We start from the raw sequence: 19,963 nt of genomic DNA on the forward strand, positions 1-19,963 counted from the left end.
AGCAATATTCTTCCCTAGTTGTAGTTTCCAAGTTCAAGGATAACCTGTTTGCACTTGGCAGTAATCTTACAAAAAAAAAAAGAGAAGGCTACAGGAGACAGGGCAATAATTAGCAAGATGTCAAGATCAAGATTTTTTTTTTTTTTTTTTTTTTTTAAAAAACACAGGCCTAACAACCTCTTGCCTGTGGAAATGTGACAGTATGCCCACTGTCTTCAAATGATGCTCCGGGTAAATTACAATTAAAGACACCGGAACAAGAAAAAGTTGCACAAATTAAGTTTCTTACCAGTGAAGTTGAAACGATAAATCAAGATAGAAGTGGTAAAATAGGTTATTTATATTACAGCAACATCTAAAGGCCCTGAGATCAGGGCTTCCTGATGCAGGGTGCTCTTCAAAACAAATAAGAAAAAGTCCTTGTCCCAAGAGTTTACAATCTAATTAGAGAACACAGTTGATGGGAGGGTAAACCAAAGCACAGAGAGGTAAAGTGACTTGTGCAAGATCACACAGCATATCAGTGGCCGAGCCAGGATTGAAAAAAAAAAAAAAAAGGCTACCTTTTGTAACTGTTGTTCTTTGAGATGTGTTGCTCATGTCCATTCCATTCTAGGTGCGTGCATGCCCACGAGCAGAGCTGTTTGAGACTTTTTCTTAGCAATATCCGTCGGGTTGTCTGTGGTGCCCCCTGGAGTGCCGCACTCACGCATTGGTATATTAGGCGCCACTGACCCTATGCCCTCTCAGTTCCTTCTTGTTGGCAACTCCGACAGAGGGGTAGGAGGGTGGGTAATGGAATGGACATAAGCAACACATCTTGAAGAACAGTTACGAAAGGTAACCTTTTTTCTTCGAGTCCTTGCTCATGTCGATTCCATTCCAGGGGACTCACATGCAGTATCTATGGAGGCGGGCTCGGAGTTCACAGTTTCGTGGCTTGCAGTACTGCCCTGCTAAAGCCAGAATCGGCCCGGGCCTGCTTGGTAAGCACGTAGTGGGACATAAATGCATCGACAGACGACCAGCTGGCAGCCCTGCAGATGTCCTGGATAGGCACCTGGGCCAGAAAAGTTGCCGAAGAGGCCTGCACACTGGTTGAGTGGGTGGTGAGAATTGTTGGGAGTGGCACATGCAGGCAGTGATCCAAGAAGAAATTCTCTGGGTGGATACGGGGTGCCCTTTCATCCGGTCAGCCACCGCGATGAACAATTACGTAGACTTACAGAAGGGCTTGGCCCTGTTGATGTAGAAAGCTAGCGCCCTCTTAACGTCCAAGGCATGCAGTGTATGTTCCTCCTCTGACTACTATGAGCTATGTACAGATTAGGTAGAACAAAAGACTATGAAGAACTGCTAACGCTCTTGCTAAAGGCAAGACAAGGCATTCCAACCCACTATCACGGGCGGTAAGAAGGAACTGAGAGGGCGTAGGGTCGGTGGCACGTAATATACCGACGCATGAGTGTGGCACCTACGGATACCGCTCAGGCAAAAGTCTCCGACAACTGTGCACGTGGACGCACATGCACCTAAAATAGAATCGACACGAGCAAGCACTCGAAGAAGAACCAGTCTAGTGCCCAGTCCAGTGCCCTATGAACTAAGCCACACTGCTTCATGAGTTTGAGCTTCAACCCATTAACATGTGATTTATAAAAGAAAAGAAATGCCACTAAATTTATAAGACAAGTGTTCAGATTTATTTGGAAATTCACAGTTTCTAATGGCACTACAGCTCTGTAGTTACATATTCTTGTTCCACAATGTTGTATGCTGCACTCAGATAGTATAAACATTTTTTCTTCATTCTTGTTTGGAGCCCTTTCTGATAACATGTTCTATAAATCAGATCCATGTGTGCTGAATGACTAATTGTGCAGACCGACTCTAAAAGTCCATCATCTTATTTATAAACTAACATGAAAGCAGCAAAAACAAAGGCTTTAAATAAGTCACATTACATACAATACCCAGAAAAGGCATTCGATCTGTTTTAAAAAGGGTACCACTGAAAGTGCTTAATAAGTTAACTTAGTTTTACAACATGAACCTTTAACACCTCTCAAAAGGGAATAACCTTTTGTCCCATTCACTCAGCTACACATTCACAACGTTTTATGCAGTCACACATTCCATTTTATCCAAATATACACTCATGGTCAAAATAAAACACACTCAGATATGAAAGTAACAAACATACACACACTGCACATGTGTTAGCCAATACAAAAGCAAACTTTATGGAAATATCCACTTTTAAATAGACTTGAGCTGTTAGACTTCAAGGCTTGGCAAACTCACTTTCATTTGTCATGTGAACTTGTACCCAGCACTGGTTAGGATAGTGATATATTCAGTTGTACCGAGTCACCCTTACATTTCTCCTTGTAGATAGTCCCCAGTCTCCAAATTCTTAGAACAGAAAACAGAGTGACCAAAATAAAGCATCGATCCTTTTTGGTTAAATATCGTAACAGAGAATTCCGAAAGTCAGTCTGGGAAACAAAGGCATGTTTGTCAGTAGGAGATCCGTCACATACAGTGAGTGTTACTGTACAGCGGTCACTAATGTAACGCATCTAAATAAAATACACATCTGAAATTGATTACAAATGCAATTAATGGCATTACAATTCCTTCTAACAAGGTATTTTCCCTAAGTGAGTTTTCAAAATGGAGATCTAATCAACAAGTCTACCATGTTAGTATTTCTACAGTATCCAGCCCACATTACTGAGTCCAGCTGAACGCCAACAAGTCCTCTTACAGCACTGTAGTGTTGCATCCTCAAAAAAGAGAGGTTACAAAAGAAATCAAATGACAATTTTATCTTTCTCCCTCTTCCAGTGGCATTATAAATAGACAAAAGGCACATAAATACGGGAAGGTGCAAGAAGTAGGAACAAAGCTAAAGGAAGAGGATTAAGCTTTTATCCTATTCCACCCAACAAACTGGGCTTCAACAATCTTTGCCCCAGTAATTGTGAAAAAAGCTTTATAAAATGATCCCTCCCACCCCCAAGCTGTCCACATAGAAAGTCTTCAGCCTTGTAAAGCTGAAACTCATAACCAAGATTGACACAATCCCATCTATTTAAAAAAGGCAGAAACCATAATTTCTGAATACTTTCCAGTTAGCTCATCTCTTCTCTCACCACTCTCCCACAAGATACAACAGACTGTTCTCAGATGAACAAAAACTCTCCTGTATGAGAAGTTCGACTAGTTTTAGATTTGTCCAGAAACAGCTGTGACACCAAGTGTTCCTACTGTTATATCCTTGTTTCCTTTGATTATGTCATGCAGGCTTGGCATTGACCCCGTCTTAGTCTGTATTAGAGTTTTTATGAACTTCCCTTGGTCTGGAACTTTAGACTGCCTTCGTTTTAAAGCCCTCTTCTCCGTTTTTGTCTTTTGCGTCTGTCCATTGCACAGACTTGTGCATGCTGAAATGCCACAAAAATAGGATTCCTCAGATTGCGATGAGGTTTCGGAGCTTCCTTCAGATGGAGGACCCTTATATGAGGAGTGATATACCTCTCCAATATTCGAGAAATCTCTCTGGTTCGTAAAGGGTTTCCTTCCTTTTATTTCCCCATTGGCTAATGGCTGCAGAGGCTCTGATGCTGGTTTGATAGTCTCAATCTTTTCACTTTTAAATTTGCAACGTTTCTTCTAAAGCAGAAAAAAGGAAACAATTAGATTGTGCAACGCAAACAGGAAATAATACCCAGTATGAATACTGGTAGGTCATACATAGGCTGGGCAGAACTCTTGTAACTGATAGATAACACTGATGTTTATTTTTAAGCAGTTTTTAATTTTTATTTAAATTTTCACAGTTGCAGGAAATTGTGGGGAGGGGTTAGAATTATTTAATGATTGTAGATGCTGAAATTCAAAAAGTTAAAAAGTTTTAACCGTTAAATTATCAACATCACATGGCAAAATACACAACAGTAAATATCTTTAAATCAAACTAAAGTTCTCAGGCAGCATTTTTCTTACTGTCCCTATCTGTAAATTTTTATCATCACTGATGTAAATGTTTATCATCAGCTTGTGTGTGTGTACGGTGAAGTCAGCATTTACTGACATTTACCAATAAAAACCTAATTCTTTCAAGACTGGTTGTAGAGAAGTGACTGACAAAAGCACCATCTACTGGTCGTGTTTTCAAAACACTTTTTCCCCTTGCAGAAACCGGAAGGAAGCTACTGTACCTTTTTTTCTGGTGAAAACTTTAGCGGTTCTACAATGTAGAAGTCATCTGGATCCACTGTAAGAAAAGAAAGGATACATATGAAAGGACAATAAAAATGTAATTGAAACCACAGACAATTTCTAAAACCATGAAACTACACAGGATATTTCATTCCCCCCCCCCCCCCAGGACTATTAGTCTGCTTTCCATGCAGACATCTTAAGCTCCTATTAGATATTAACAGGATGCATGTGCATGGAAAGTAAACTCATCACAATGTTCAGTATAAAGTTCTATCTCCAGAGTAGCTAATTTCTACCCAATTATATCATTTTGCAACTGCAGATCTCATTTGAGGGATTAGACCATAGGCAAGATTTGCAAAATACATTTTCAGAGGGAAGAGAGGGGAGTGTTCAAGGACCCTGTATTTGGGGCAGATTTAAGTATTTCCTTATTAAATAAAAAAGTGCTTTTTTCTGGCCTTGTACAATTCTCCTTAGAAGTTCACTGATCATCCTCCTAACAAGCTCAGGATTAAACAAACTTGCTTGTGCTGAAAGACCATATAACTAAAGATTCTTCTGCAGAAATATTTTGGAAAAGGCTATATCACAGAAAGCCTGTCTACCGCAGGATATAATTGGAGGCATCACAATGTGTACCTAGGGCTGTAAGAAACAGACTGACACGACAGCAGCGTACCATGCCTTCAATATTTTCATAGTCATGCTTCCAAGCACAAAGGTTTACCCCACCAAACATGGAGGATATTAGTAAAGAAAGTAATTTGGGCATTAGCTGGTCTCCATAACTACACTTTTGAAATTCACTCTCACTTTTGTTTGCGTGGTTTCTTTTGGCTCACAGGTAGAAAAAAATCTCATGTGGCAAAAAAAAGCATAACTTCTTGGTTAACTGGCGATTAGCAGCACTTCATTTATTTTAGCTGGGTGCTGACCTGAGGAAATTGGATTCAATTTTCCTTTAACATGAAAGCTGGAAAAAAGATTTTATCTGTGAAAGAGGCAAAGTCACTAGTGAATTTGGATGCCTTAATATTTTGGTTGCTCAGCTTGTGCCACCTTAAGACAGGTGTTCACTGTCAGAGAGAGTTATGATCTTTTTTAAATGGTCTCAAGCTGGGCACCCAAAATGTTGAGGGAAATGTTTCTGGAACCTAAACTCCTTCAGGGTTGTTACAAATCAACGTATTATAGAATGCTAAATTTCATATTGGATTTTTTTCAGATCTCTCACACACACAAACTGTAAACATACCAGTGCATAGAGAGTTGTGGATACTGACAAGTGTAAATTAAAGTTAAGGTCAACATTCTATCAGACTCAGATTTTTCCTTTCAGAGTTCCTCTTAGCAAAATATGGCTTAGTTCTGGGCTAATTCCCCCGACTTTAGAAGTGCTAGAGTGAAGATACATGGTCTGGGGAAGCGATCCTCCAAAAATAGCACAACTTACCAGCAGATTCCACAGCTAGGTACAGATGATGTTAACCCCTTAAAGACAGTGACCCCAAATTTACAAGATATGAAGTGTAAATCTAACTATGGCAGTCTTCTTGGTATTTAGTATTATATTTTTGAACGTATCAAATAAAATATGTTTACAATATTTTTGCTTGGCCATTGCTGGTTGGGAGTAATGGAGGGGGTTGTAAATGTATACTTAGTGTCATCAAGGACCTCCAAAAGAATTAAAAAATAAATACTTTTTTATGTATACATTACTGTATAACAGACTAAAAGTCTAGCTAGCATAGCCACGGATAAAGGGAGTTCAAGTTTGCTAGAAACACCAAGAGATTATTTTAACATCAATCAACAGCAATCTCTCAGAACATTACTTTTTTGAATTTAGTATCCCCCAGTTTATATAAACTCAACCAGATGCCTGATTTAACAAACACACATTCTTTGCAGAGCATGGGGTACTGTAAGTGCACATTTCTGATGACGTATGGATTGAATGGGAGCTGCTGTGTGCTCACTTATTTAGGAGCTTAAATTTAGGCTCACATTTCAGAAAATCTTGAACTTTGAGAAAAAAATTAAGCTTCCACCAGGTATAACAATACTCAAATTCAAGTTAAGTCTATAATTATACACAGGTTTTAAATAGGAGTTCAGTTTACATATTCTGTGCCCTCATTTCATTGAAAAATATTTGGCAATATTCTTTGAACCGCAATTTGTTTATTCAATGTTGACAAAACTATTCTAAAATGAACCCAGTTTCTTAAGACTCCCAAATATAAAAGTGCTCTCCATTTAATTTAGAGTAAGAATTCAGCCCTAAAATGACTGATTTCTACCCCCACTTGATTGTTCTCAAGGCTTGGTGATCGCCAACTGGACTCTCCTGATTTACTCTTTTCTCTTCTGAAACTCTGTTCCTGAAGCAGGAAGTAGTTTCCACATAGGTTCATGTGGACTAAAATGGGGGATTAAAAAAAAAGACTGGAAATATAGTTGCTGGCCAACATCTATGCTGATATAGAAAAAAAACAAGACAAATGAGAATTTTTTTTTAATCTAGTCTGGTATCAGAGTATCCACTCGCTACCCAAAAAATGGAAATCCAACTCAATGTTAATCTAGAGCAGCAAAAACTTAAGTATTATATTTCAGGGTTTACAGAAAAAAAAATTTTCATGACTTTCTTAAAGAATAGGCTTGTCTACTTCTGAAACTCCAAATTCAGCTGTGTAACTCATGCCAAAAAGGTTTCTCTCTCTCTCTTTTTTTTTTTTTAAGTAAAGCATACAGCATTCCTTGTATTTCTTTTTAAAAGTTCCAAGATTAAGGAGTTAAAATTTTTTGGCTTGCTGAGGAGTGTTATATTAAAGTGAGCATATGGTGCAGTAGTATCACATAGCACTCTGACCTCCAATTTCTAGCTAAACAAGGTCAGGCCAAGTGATTACTGTGCTCGTGGCTTCAAGTGGCGCATGTGCTCAGTCAGTTTTGAACTAATGCCCCAAATGTACAATGGTGGAGGAGACATTAAAACCAAAGTCCTGCCTATTTATCTTTATTGATATCAAAGTATTTCTGTAAGGAGTGTTAGACCCTGTGTCTTAACCAAATTCCAGCTTTATTATATCTTGCCCACCTAAAGTTTCCCTGCAGTTTCAATGGTTTGCTATTCTCCTCTTCTTTCCTAAATAGTTTAGCATTACTGTTTGCTTTTAAAATATTAAAATAAAGTGCTCTTACTCTTGATGTGGCTGACTGTGTATAGTTGGCATTTTGTTTAAGTTTGTAAAATGTTCTAGGATTCCCACACCCCATGAAAGCTTTTGTTAATTCCACTGTAGTAACCCTAAACGATTTTGATTTTTTGCGCTGAACTCAGAACTTTTATACATTTCTGTTTTAGAGACTATAAAAAAAAACCACATTACCCACTGAACTACTTCAATTCACTATTTCCCAATGTACACAGTTATAGACTTCAGTAGCCTACAAGTAGAGTGCTTCTGGATTACCTTTTTTGAAATTGGTTTACAAACTACATGATCATACATCTACAATACATAACTCATATGATACAGACTTTACAACCACCACTAGGAAGAATTAGCCGTACATGAAACATACCTTCTTTGCTAGTTAGCTGAAAAGACTGGGACCTGACAAGTGGAAAAGAAGTTCTTCTTTTTAGATTCATATCATCATAGGAGGAAAAACACCTGTAATGACAAAAACACAATAAAGTTCCATTTCCCAGAGTACTCTTGGGAGATACTTACTTCCCCCATTACCACTCTTTATAGTTTTGTAACCCACACACCTCCTGGGTGTGGTGCTCTGCCCCATCTCATGGCACTGAGACGAGAGAGAGATCAATGAGTCAGCTCTACAGCCTTATCTAAGGGCCATGTGACTTTTAGCTCATGCATTTAGCTCCAGAGGTCCCAGGTTCGATCCCACCCGCAGATGACCAGGCTCTGTCAGCGTTACACCTTCACTCTGCAGCAAGCCTTCCCCATGGCAAGGTTTCTCAAAACTGCTCTGGACCTTGCCAGTGGTGCTCCTCCTGATGGCCAAAGAAAGCTACTGGAGAGTGAGATGCAGTGTTCTCTCTTCACAGCCAGGATCTGATCCCATTCCTACATTAGTGATGTTAGACCCTTTCGCAAATAAAAGGCACTACTTTCTCCAAACTCCTTCACAGGAACTATTCTTCTATAGAAGTCTAGATGTTAAAGGGTATGTCTTTTGCTTATCAGAACCCAAACTTCTGAACTTACAGAAAAGCACAGACTGGTATAATTAAAATTGACAAACAATTCAACTGGATGGAAATAGAATAAGCGAGCAACTATCAAATGCTAGATAAAAACTGTAAATATAAAGTTGTAAGAACTGATTAAAATGTCAGAGATATTACCTTTTGGGGCTTGGGTAGTGATTACTTTTGGGGATTTTTGAGACGTAATCTTCATTGAATTGAGATGTATTTCTGCAACGCTGCATACAAAGCATCAAACCCAGGATGACACAGAGAACCAAAGAAATCACAAGATAGCTTTGTCGGTCAGACACCTGAAAAATAATTGGATTTTAAAAATAAAAAAATCCAAAGAGGAGTTTAAATACAATGGAGCTAGCAGCTGAAGCCGAACATGTTCAGCTTCATGTAAACTTCAATGAATAGATCAGTTTTCAAATCAACTCTAGGGATTTTTCACTGTTTCACTTCATAATATCTATTTCTCAAAGTTAAGCAGTCTGCTACATAGCCAACAGGTCAAGTCCCGGCATTTAATATGCTGCAAGTGTATCTGCCAGTGAAGTTTGACAGCTATTAAAGCCAGTATACCCAGCATTTTCAAAGGACGTTTTACAGCATTAAGATCAGATAAAAGTTCAGCTGCATTAAAGAAATGTTCAAACACGTTCACAGTCATACATGGCCTTAGGGTTAGGGTTTGCCAGAAGCTAGGAATGGGCAACAGGGGATGGATCGCTTGATAAATACCTGTTCTGTTCATTCCCTCTGGGGCACCTGGCATTTGCCACTGTCGGAAGACAGACTACTGGGCTAGATAGATCTTTGGTCTGACCCAGTATGGCTGCTCTTATGTGCTTCTGAATTTTATTACAACTTTGAAGAGATATGCGAGTACACTGCCTGGATTACAATGACTTCTCATTAGTATAGAAAATGAGTACATTTCTGTTAAACAAATGCTTATTTTTCAAATTGTGCTGGAACTCACAGTAAGTTAGGTGATTTCTAAACAGATGGAGTTATAGTTTCTCCAATGAAGAGCATATAAAAATATCTTACTTTAGGTTTCAGATACACACGTAAGAACATTTTTAATAAGAAACTATCTTCTCTGAAGAAAAACTGTTCTACTCCATGGAACCTGGTTAATCTTATTTTATATAAAGCTGATCTCTTAAAAGGTCACTCATCTACTTTGAAGGGACATGTCCCTTACCACGCCTCATCTACGTGGGAGGATTTTTTTTTTTAAATGTATACACATTATAAATAGTGCTTGATTCTGAAGATCACTGGCTGACAAACTTTATTAAGCTTGCTATTATTGTAGCAAAAAACTGAAATCCAAGGGCATTACTTTACAATCAAAGTAACTTTCAAAGGGGAATTATTCCAGCTATTTTTTGGGGGGGTGGGGGGGAGCTCTAGCTACACTTTCCATGTTTATTTTTAAAATGGTTTAGAGTTTTGTGCTAAGCCGTTCATATTATATTAAAAAGCACAATAAGCTATTTCACAATTCCCAACCAAGTGAATGTACAACAACATAAGGCCAAATGTCGTCAGCTAATCAGAAAAAAGCAGTATGCATTTTATTTTAAATTACATTTCTTTAGATTTAAAATATAAAAGATGCCTATCCAAGGCTCTAGACGCCCTGATACAATAAAACCCCAAATGCATTAAAGTAATCATTTTAACAGGAACACTGCCAGCCAGCCACTTACAGAAACTCCTTTCTATTCCTTTATTGTTGTTGGAAACACTCCCAACCCTTTCCAAACACCTTAAAAGATGTGTTTGGCAGCATGTTCAGAAATTCACCAATCTCAAGCTATTTTGGACCCTGGGGATTGAAGCAAGTTCCAGTATCTTGAAGCCTTCACAGAATGCCCTGCCCACCTTTCCCACTCTTTTAACAGGGATCCTGCTCAAGTGCCTCTGCTGACCACAGCTGTGGCAATATGGCCCTTGAAGACTGCTAATATTAAATATCTTTGAGGGGTGTTCCATGGAATTTCAACTTTTTCCTTCAAAAAGCATGTATTTTTGGACCTGTTAACTGATAAATTATGACACCCCAACACCTAAACAGTGCAAGGAGTTGCATTCCCTGCTTTATTGTTTACTATTATATCAAAGTGACCTTGACTGAGATTGTCCTAGGCACTGTGCATACACACTGTAAACTCAAGGCACAGACTGTTTTACTAACTAAATACACAAGACGAACAAGTGGAAGAAAACATTCCCATTTTACAGATGGAGAATTGAAGAACAGATGACACGATCTAACCAAGGTCATACACAGGAAGCCTGGAGATTAAACCCAGATCTCTCAAGTTCCAGTCCAGCATCTGAAACAAAAGACCAACCTTTTCCTCATGCAAGGTTTAGGTGCTTGAGTTTCATCAATTACTGCAGGAGAAACAAAATTCCACTCTTGCACTTTATGTGAGCTACTTACTTTTTAAGTGAATTTGTAATTTTTTTCTAAGTTTTCTTTTTTTTAAATTATTTCCACAGTGGACTATGTACACATTTCACACAATAATGCAACAACAATTTCAACTCAAGATCACAATATGTATTTACTATAAGGTACACCATTCTGTACTGTTTATTTTTCTTTAGCGGTAACTACAAAGCTACATTCATTGATCGAGAAATAGCATGTTAGTATTTAGAATTATGTTCCTTTAGTACTTCTGAATATTAGAGAATTTTCATTTAGCTTAGTTAGGCAAATAAAACTCCACATCATCTTTACACATTGTTGGTCTGCTTCATATCTGACTGTGTCTTTATGCTGCATGTCATGTCACACAGCCTTAATTGTTTAGTAAAGCATACCAGTTGCTAGAGAAGCCATTGTAAGTACTCCAGGACTAGAATCCGCATCTGTGGAGCGTGCAATGGGTTGTAATCCCACAGTTCCACTGGGAGGCCATGACGAGGCACAGCCAGGGAGCACTATTGAAAGTAGGTGCTGCAGGAAGTGCAGCCCAAGACATCCACAGTGACAGAACCCTGTGGCCCTCTGATTTGCCCCTATTTAACCCTAGGAGTTGACCCAGGAAGTTATCTGGGCAACAGACTTCAGCCTGCTGCAATATCCTGACACTGCTTGATCTCTGATCTCCAATCTTTGACTCCAGCCTGCCTCGGATCCTGATTCCTGCCTCTTTATGCTAACATGGCACTGCCTCTGATCTCTGGCCTTTGATCCCAGCCTGATCCTGACCCTTGCTTATGGAACCTGGCTCTTGCGATTCCTCCAGCTCCTGTCCAGAGACTACCATCCCCTGGTGGGCAGACCTCAGCCCAGCTGTGACAATTAGGCCAGACCGCATATGCCTTGGTCCATTACAGAAACTTTATATGTGGCTCAGTAATTCTGCCACACTATAATTTATGGGAATCCACAGAATAATTAACAATCCTGAATTCTTGGCAAAGACTGGAGAACAACAGGAAATGGTTATTTCTTCTATCTTCTTGTTCATTTACCATGAAGCTGAAACATTAGTCTTTTGTTTATCCTTAGCAGCACTATGATGAAAAGGTAAACTAACACTTTTCCACTTGTCTCTATGCAGATTTAAGAAATACCACGCATACTTCTGAAAGTCCCTTTCATTCTTTTGATCCTGCAAATCAATGACTTGATACTCAATAACCAAAAATTAATAGATAGTGTTGGTTTTAAGTTTAGTTATGACATTTTTATTAAATGGCTTTTAATTGCTTTTGTTTTCTCTCTTTGAATCTGTTGGTATTCATCAAGACAAAGATTTAATTAGCTGCCTAGTCTCATTTTAGTTTCGTTGGAGGCACCATGCATCAGAGAGTGAGCTGCTGCTGCTTTTCCACCTCACTTGACCAAAAGCCCTCACTATTAAGGCATGAACTCCAGGTATTAGGTCAATCTGACTCGAGCCTTTAAATTTTCTACCCATTACTACATTCTATACTCCTGCAGCCCCTTGTCCCCATATTTCAGCAGCTATTTTTATTAGCAGTCCTGCTGCAGCCAAGAAAACTCTCATTGATGACTAAATACTTGGCTGGCTGCCAAAGGGGGTTGAAAGCAATGCTACCTGCATCTCCTTGCAGATTAAGTTTTACCCCAGCAAGACTCAGCCACCAACAATCCAAGAAACATTTCATACAAGTCTCTCATGCCGTACTGTTGAGTTCTAATTACCTCATGTTTTAGTTCAGCCACAGTTGTTGACAGATTGGAAACCAGCTGTGTCATGTTGGTCAACTGTGCTTGTAGCAGTTGGATGGCTTCTGTTTGCCGCTGATCCTGGGTTTAAAAAAAGTTGGTTTACCCCCACTTAGTTCAGTATGTGGGATTCTGCTAACACGTACCATACTATTTATCAAATTATAATTCCATCTTATCCACGAAAGCAACAGACACTACATAGCCAAAGGCTTATGAAAAATTCATTTACATGCTGACTAAAGACACAGAAAACATTTACAGTAGTTAGGAGATCTTATTCTATAATACAGAAAGCTATTCTCTACACAGCACCTGAAACAGAGTAAAAGCAACATTTTAGCTGTGTCAGATTTCTGCATGAAAAGCTTTATTGAAAATCTTTAGCAGTTCTAAGAGCCCTAACTGCATCCAATAATCTTTTGTAATACAATACCAATGCATCCCACTATGATGATTTCTAACTATTCCCTTCTGTAAAGTGCATAACAAAAATGAAACCAATGTATCTTATGGTAAGTTCATTAAATGGGATTTACGTTGTGTTCAAATAGCAGTAGTTGGAAGACTTCCAGTGAAAGTCTGAATGCAATAATACTTGTGATATGTTGTTTAGAACAGTTTTTCCCCTGAATTTCAACAGTTACCATAGCAATATAAATATCCTATCCCTGATAAGTCACTTGTCAAGAACTATATTTTGATGAGATGACGCTTAAAATGTTTCAGGACCTAGTGGAAACAGGATGTTTAAAAAACCTTGCGTTTAAAGTCTGGAATTGCTTCTATTACCTTACATTGCCAATTGCTCTGCAAACTACTTTAGTACATTTGGGGGAGGGAGATTACTGAATCAATTTAAAGCACGCTCAAGCAGTTTCAATCTTCACCCTCTAAATACATTAAGGAAGGTACAACATATGTTAAAAAAAAACAAAAAACAGAAACACCACAAGTCTGAGGCAAAGCCTTGTCTAAAGTGGCTGATACATATGACTTCCCAGTATACACAAGGAAGGTGGATGAAAAAAAGTATTGTGCTTTCTGAAGGCACCAGTGTAGCAAACAAAACTTTTGCTTACACTTTCTAAAAAGAAATTTCACTTTTGGACCAAGACTTAGTCTGGAAGATTTCAGCTCAAATAAGTTTCAGAAGCTTTAAATTACTGAAAGCAGGGAGTTGGAATGGAAACTCTTATGCAAGCATGACTATCTACAGGGGGTTCCCAGCCCCGCAAACCTCTCTCACAGCAGCTGTCAATTCATTCAAAGTAGGGTGACCTACATTTATAAGGGTTGAAAATAAGAGTTCAAAAGAAGCAAGTGATCAGGTATGGATCTGTATAAACACAAGGTAAAATTTTCAAAAATGCTTATGTGATTTAGAAGCAGAAGTGCTTAAACGATTTTTGAAAATGGGACTTGGAAGCCCTTCTGGAAAATTGTATCCATCGCCTTCAGATTACTTATACCAGTTATTTATTTTTCTCGAAAAGTAAATTTAAGAAATTAAGATGGAAGGGAAAAGAGTCTGAGCTTCCCATTCATTTACAGAAAAGGAAATCACCTAAAATTTAATTAATTACAAAATGGAGAACAGGAGGACATTAAATAGAAAAGCAATCCTTATCAAATATGCAGCTTTTACATAACTGTTTCAGAGTAACAAAACATGACTATTCCTGAAGATTTGTGCTCAATACAGTCACTAAACAAAAAGTTTTAAAATACTGACATTGTCCTTGTAAGCTTTTACACATTCTTGAGAATCTCTTGGTTAAGATATACCGTCACCTACTTCTAAACAGAAGCAGTTCGTACCTGCTCTTCTGCTATTCTTGAAGTGTTCTGAAGTTTGACTATAGTCTTATTGAAAGCCTTCTGCATTTCTTCCATTTGCTTTCGGTACCTATAAAATGAATTGGGTTCCATATTAAAGACTACAATTTCACAGATTGTCACCACAGCACCTTCCTCCATTCACCTAGTACTAACTTCCTCTCTTCCCCTTCCCACAATCTAACCAGTTTTAGGGAGAAAACCTCTCTCCTTTGAAGTTTCCCACCCTCTGGAACAACTCTGCTGTTTTCCTGTCTTTACTCGTTTAATTCTCAGATAACTTTTAACACTGTTTAGGAGCCAAATTAAAGCCTATTTAATGGGTGGGTGAGATTCTGTGGCCTGCGTTGTGCAGGGGGTCGGACTAGATGATCATAATGGTCCCTTTTGACCTTACTAGCTATGAATTTATTTTAATATTAAAAGAGTTAGCAATGGGTTGTATGCCAGAAACGTTTGGAGTGGGAAGGTGTTTCTGCTACTTACTGTTGGTGCTGATTAATAGTGACTCACAGGAAGCAGCATTAAATAGCACTAACCAGAAGATTGGAGTCGATAAGCATGGTTATGGGAGCTACATTAGGGTGAATGCACTGCAAAAAGCTTTCAGTGTTGAGGAAGCAGCAAATAGGAGAAATGCAAACATTTACAACTATAGCCTTTATTAAGAAACGATTCTGTAATTAGTGTATAACGAGAAGATTAACCAACCTTTACTCCCATGCATGCATCAAAAATAACTATTGAATAGTTATACTAACTTCATTATAATCTGCAGGTTGTGTTCCCCCTCCCTATCCTTCTCTTTTTAAAAACACAAACACAGGAGTTTGACATTACTGTATTAACCAAAAAAGGACTACATGCCACCACAGATTACCATAGATTGTCGCACTTAGTAAGGGAAATTACTATAGGCCTGGATGCTTCTGCAAGTGACTTAAGAGACAGCAGAATCAGATCCTACACTGGAAGGCTTGCAGAAGGATTAGCGCACATCCCCAGGCAATACATAAACTCCTTAAAAATGGAGCACTGTGTATTCTGCAGTAGAATATAAAATTCAGTGGCAGCTTGAAATACATAGGGAAAGATTCAGATATAGAAATCTAAACTTTTGGCAGCTTCTGCTAATGGTCAGTTATTTCTCAATTGTCTGAAAAAAAGCTTTACACTGCTGATCAGTTACTCAAATACATGTTGCCTACAGATTTTTCTAATCATTGGCTGTGTCGTGTTAAACACAATTTTAAGACATGATAAAGGTAGATTTTCATAATTTATTAGGAGTCTTACCTTTGACTAAGTTCTTCTAGATAGCGGCTGCTGAGAGACATGTTTACTTCCAGGGCTTTAATACGATTATTGAGTCTCATAAACACAGACTCCTTTTGATTAGATCCATGAACAAGATTTCCATTAGTATAACCTAGATCTGTGGAATTCTGCAATTCAGCATAGAAGTCTGTAGCCATTCTCTGCTGTCCACCAGAAACGGGAATAGCTAGAAAAGCTTCTTCAGTTGTTTGCTCATCATATTTTATTTCTGTTGATGCAGAAGATTCTACAACAGGAGACAATACTTGCTTCTGCATTTCTGAAGCACTCACTTTTGCTTCCCCAACATCATTGCCTACTGTAGCTATTGTGTATTCAGGCTGTGGTACAGTCTCTGTAGGTTTTGAGAGGATTTGGACAGAATCGGTCTCTCTTGTGCTGATCTCCTTGAATTCACTGACAACGTTTGTTTCAGAGACCACAGACTGTTTCTCAAAACCAGAGCTCTCAGCTTTCTTTTCTGTTTCAGTATGTATCTCAACAGTATCCTCTTGGGGAATTATCTGGGAAGTTAACTGTGCTGCCTCACGTTTTGTAGGCTCCAAGGAGACCTCCATTGTAGATAATGGCTTAATTTCAGAAGTAACTTCTAAAGGGAGAGATTGAGAGACAGTCTGAGGATGACTGGGTTCCAATTCAATAGAATCGATAGTCTGGTTAGTGATATCCTCATGGAGTACACTGCTTAAGTCACTTGCAACAGTAGATCCAGGTGCTCTCCCTGTAATGTCACTGTCTAGTTTCTCAGGCAGAGGTTCATCTATTGAAACATGTAAAGATTCTGTTGGAACTGGCTGTGAATGCTGAATGGTAACAGAGTAATCCCCTTGCTTGCTCTCAGAAGTTTTGCTACGTTGCCGATGAACAGCTTCTGCAGCTGAACACCACTTATATAGATATTCTGAAAAGCTAGAAATACAACAAACCGTCACCAGCTCATAGCAATAGATTTCTGTCTCAGATTCAAACCATGTTGGTGTTTCTTCCTCTTGTTCATCACTAGGCAGCAGGGTCACTGTTGATTGACTTGCCTCCTCTTCATACTCTTGAACTAGCTGAACAATGGGGCTCTCCTTCGTTAATTCCAGGACTAATTGTTCCTTGACTAGTTGTTCCTTATCTATTTGTGGTATCTCTGTAGTTACAAGCCTACAAACAGAAGTTAAAATAAACACAGCATATACCTTTGTAGGATATGGTGGTAGTTGTAAAAAATGAATGCATGAAAGTGATGCTCAGGAAAGACTAATATCAGTTAATAAATGTCAGAAATAATGTAAGCAGGAGCCATTCCAATTAAGTAAATCACTCCTTTATCTCAGCAATACATCTCAATCCTACTTGGTTTAATATCCCTGACTATCCCAGACATAGGCTTCTCTTGAACAAAAATTGACAACTGTGCCAAATCACATAGTGGCTTTGTACCATGGACAAATGTCAATTTGGAGATTGCTAAATTTATTTTCATGTATCAGGATACATATTTTCTAGGTTGGTTCCTCAAACCCAGAGACCCATAGAACAGAGTATTGATTACACAGAACCTATAGAACCTAGTCTTCCCTATTAGAGCCAGTTCTACATGGGACTGAGTAGAGGTACCCTGCAACAATAAGGGCAGAGCAGAAATCAGATCCCAAGAAACTTGACTAAGGGCTGTGAAGAAAGAGGAGGAGAAGAATTCCAGGCTTGGTTCCAAAGCAGAACTCAGTTCCAGATTGTTGTAATTAATGGAGAAAGAATAAGTTGCCCGTGGTCTGATCTGTAGTGTCAATATGCCAAGGAAGTGTTAAATTCCTTAACATTCAAAACCAAAAACCCTCAACAATGGCCTTCCTAGCCTCCAAAATAGACAAGTTTATTTGCAACAATAGCCAACATGATACAGATTTATGAAGTGCAATTCACTTGTGACAAGTTAAGATATGAACCCAGGGCCCAGAAAAGAAGAAAAAGAATTAGTCCAATGTGTTGCCTACTCTCTCTGGGTTGAATTTTTAGAAATTTTATATTGCCTAAGAATATTGTCCATTGTGTGATTAGATTGTTTTACAAAGCCTATGTATGGTTTTGTTCAACTGTTTCAGTGGTCACAAAAACCAGTTTGACCCAGAACCTTTGACTTCCTGTTTTAAAAAGGTACAATACAATGGTTTCATTGAGTCAAGCAAGATGTAATTTAGCTTTTCCTGGAAAAATCACTTTACACATACTTTCACGCAGTGAAGACCATCGCAACACAGTAACTACGTTCTGAAAACTATCAACAAATATGAGAGACCTGAATCTCAAGTATGTTAAAGTCAAGCCCAAGTACCTGTATAGAGAAGGTTTCAACCAATGCAAGTGTGTCTACATTTGGGTTTTCTAGTATAAACGAGGGCTGAGGTCTAGCAGTCTGATGCAGAAGATTTCTAGTCATGGCCAAGCTCTACCTCATTAGCACTAAATTTAACACACAATCACTTACTCTGGTGAAGGAAGAAGAGTTGGTTCAGGCAGTTTTGGTGCATCTGTCGAAGTGGCAGTGGCAGCAGCAGCAACAGTGGTATTTTCAGACATACTGTTATTTCCTATTGAAGTATATGGAACCACAAATCAAATTAGTATAAGAAGCTTCCTGAGAGCTGCATGAATACCACAGAAGTCAACAGGAAGGAAGCATAAAAATGGGTGAGAAAACAGGAAACGTTAATACAGCATACTCAAAAATCTGAATTCTCATTAACCAGGCATATTTATTTTCTCTATAAACATTTATTTGGTAGCATTAACAAACAAACTACACTAAACAAACGAGATACAGAATCTCAATGTTTACATTTAGATGAATTGGACACCTGTTGGTGTGGTTTTGCATATGAAAGATGTGCTGAAGTATTTCTATGGAGAAGGAGGGGAGAAGAAAGATAGTATTTTAGTCTCTATAACTAAGGTTGTGTAAAGCTACAGGCTAAAGACCACATCAGGCAGAGTTAGACATGGAAAGAACAAAGATATCTGGACCGGTATGCATAACCCCAGGCTATTTAATCCATCAAGAATAGTTACAGAAATCACAGTCGTATCTTTTCCCTAATCAGGAGGGTGAGTTTATGGTGGCAGCACTATGGGGGAAGATATCACAGAAAAGGAGAGAAAACACAGTTAACCTTCTGTAACTGTTGTTCAAAATGTGTTGCACATGTTGCTTCCACTCTTGGTGTGAGCACACGCTGTAGAGTCTCATTGGAAAATTTTCCCTCAGCAGTACCCACATGGTAAACTGGTAATGAGAGTGCTTCATTATGAATCAGATATTTTCTGTGATCTCGATAAATTGCCACATGAGAGTAGGCATCTTAAGTCAAGGGCAGCATAGCAGGATCCAGGGAGGGAATAACGGAAGCCAGGGTGGCCATGTAAAGCTTTAGCTTTGAGATAGCTGTTGAGTTAGGGTGCAGGTCTAAAATTAGACCTCCCCTGGCTTTCAGGATTAGAAAAACAGGAATAGAACCCCTTCCCTGTGAGACACTGCAGCGCCTCCTCTGTGGCTCCCACCCAAAGGAGACAACCTACTGGAGGAGGAAACCCTTGAGAGAGTGGTCCCTGAAGAGAGAGGGGGAGGGAGGGGTAGAAATAAATTGCACAGAACTTAAGACCCATTGGTCTGAAGTAGACCGGGATCAAGCACTAAGAAGTTGTAAACTAGTATGGCGTCCTTGAGCCACCCATCAAAATGCCTGTTTAGCAACCCCTGGGTGTCTAGATGGAGCAAGCATTGATGTAGAAGCCAAAGAACGTAGCCGCCTATGTCTATAACCTCTACTTTTCACTCTTTGCATGTCCTGATGAGCAGCAGCAGAGTAACGGTGGGTCTGCTGCTGGAGAAAGTTTCCTGGGTGGGACAGGAGCATACAACCCCAAAGACTTTAAAGTAATTCCAGAATCTTTCCACTCATGGAGCTTAAAGTCTGTCTGCTCTAAAAAAGTGAGGACCCTTCAAAGGGCAGGTCTTGAATTGTTTGTTGGACCTCATGTGGAAACCCCCAGGGACTGCAGGCAAGAGCTCCTGTGCATGGAAACTACAAAAAAACAACAACCTTAGC

General features: G+C 38.9%; 1 protein-coding gene across 2 annotated transcripts in view; it reads right to left on the reverse strand.

Annotated features, from left to right (window-relative positions):
- Window positions 1–1,695: 1,695 nt before the first annotated feature.
- Window positions 1,696–19,963, reverse strand: part of SUCO (SUN domain containing ossification factor) — a 78,311-nt gene continuing 60,043 nt past the window's right edge. For both annotated transcript variants that reach the window (XM_074960894.1, XM_074960893.1), the window contains 8 exons: window positions 18,346–18,448; window positions 15,831–17,021; window positions 14,517–14,604; window positions 12,672–12,776; window positions 8,621–8,775; window positions 7,828–7,919; window positions 4,227–4,282; window positions 1,696–3,678 (listed from right to left, as the gene is read on the reverse strand). In XM_074960894.1, coding sequence (XP_074816995.1) covers window positions 3,232–3,678; window positions 4,227–4,282; window positions 7,828–7,919; window positions 8,621–8,775; window positions 12,672–12,776; window positions 14,517–14,604; window positions 15,831–17,021; window positions 18,346–18,448 — 2,237 coding nt within the window. In that variant the 3' untranslated portion in view covers window positions 1,696–3,231. The remainder of the gene's footprint in view (window positions 3,679–4,226; window positions 4,283–7,827; window positions 7,920–8,620; window positions 8,776–12,671; window positions 12,777–14,516; window positions 14,605–15,830; window positions 17,022–18,345; window positions 18,449–19,963) is intronic.

The sequence above is a fragment of the Natator depressus genome, chromosome 8 (assembly GCF_965152275.1).
Source record: "Natator depressus isolate rNatDep1 chromosome 8, rNatDep2.hap1, whole genome shotgun sequence".
NCBI lineage: Eukaryota > Metazoa > Chordata > Testudines > Cheloniidae > Natator > Natator depressus.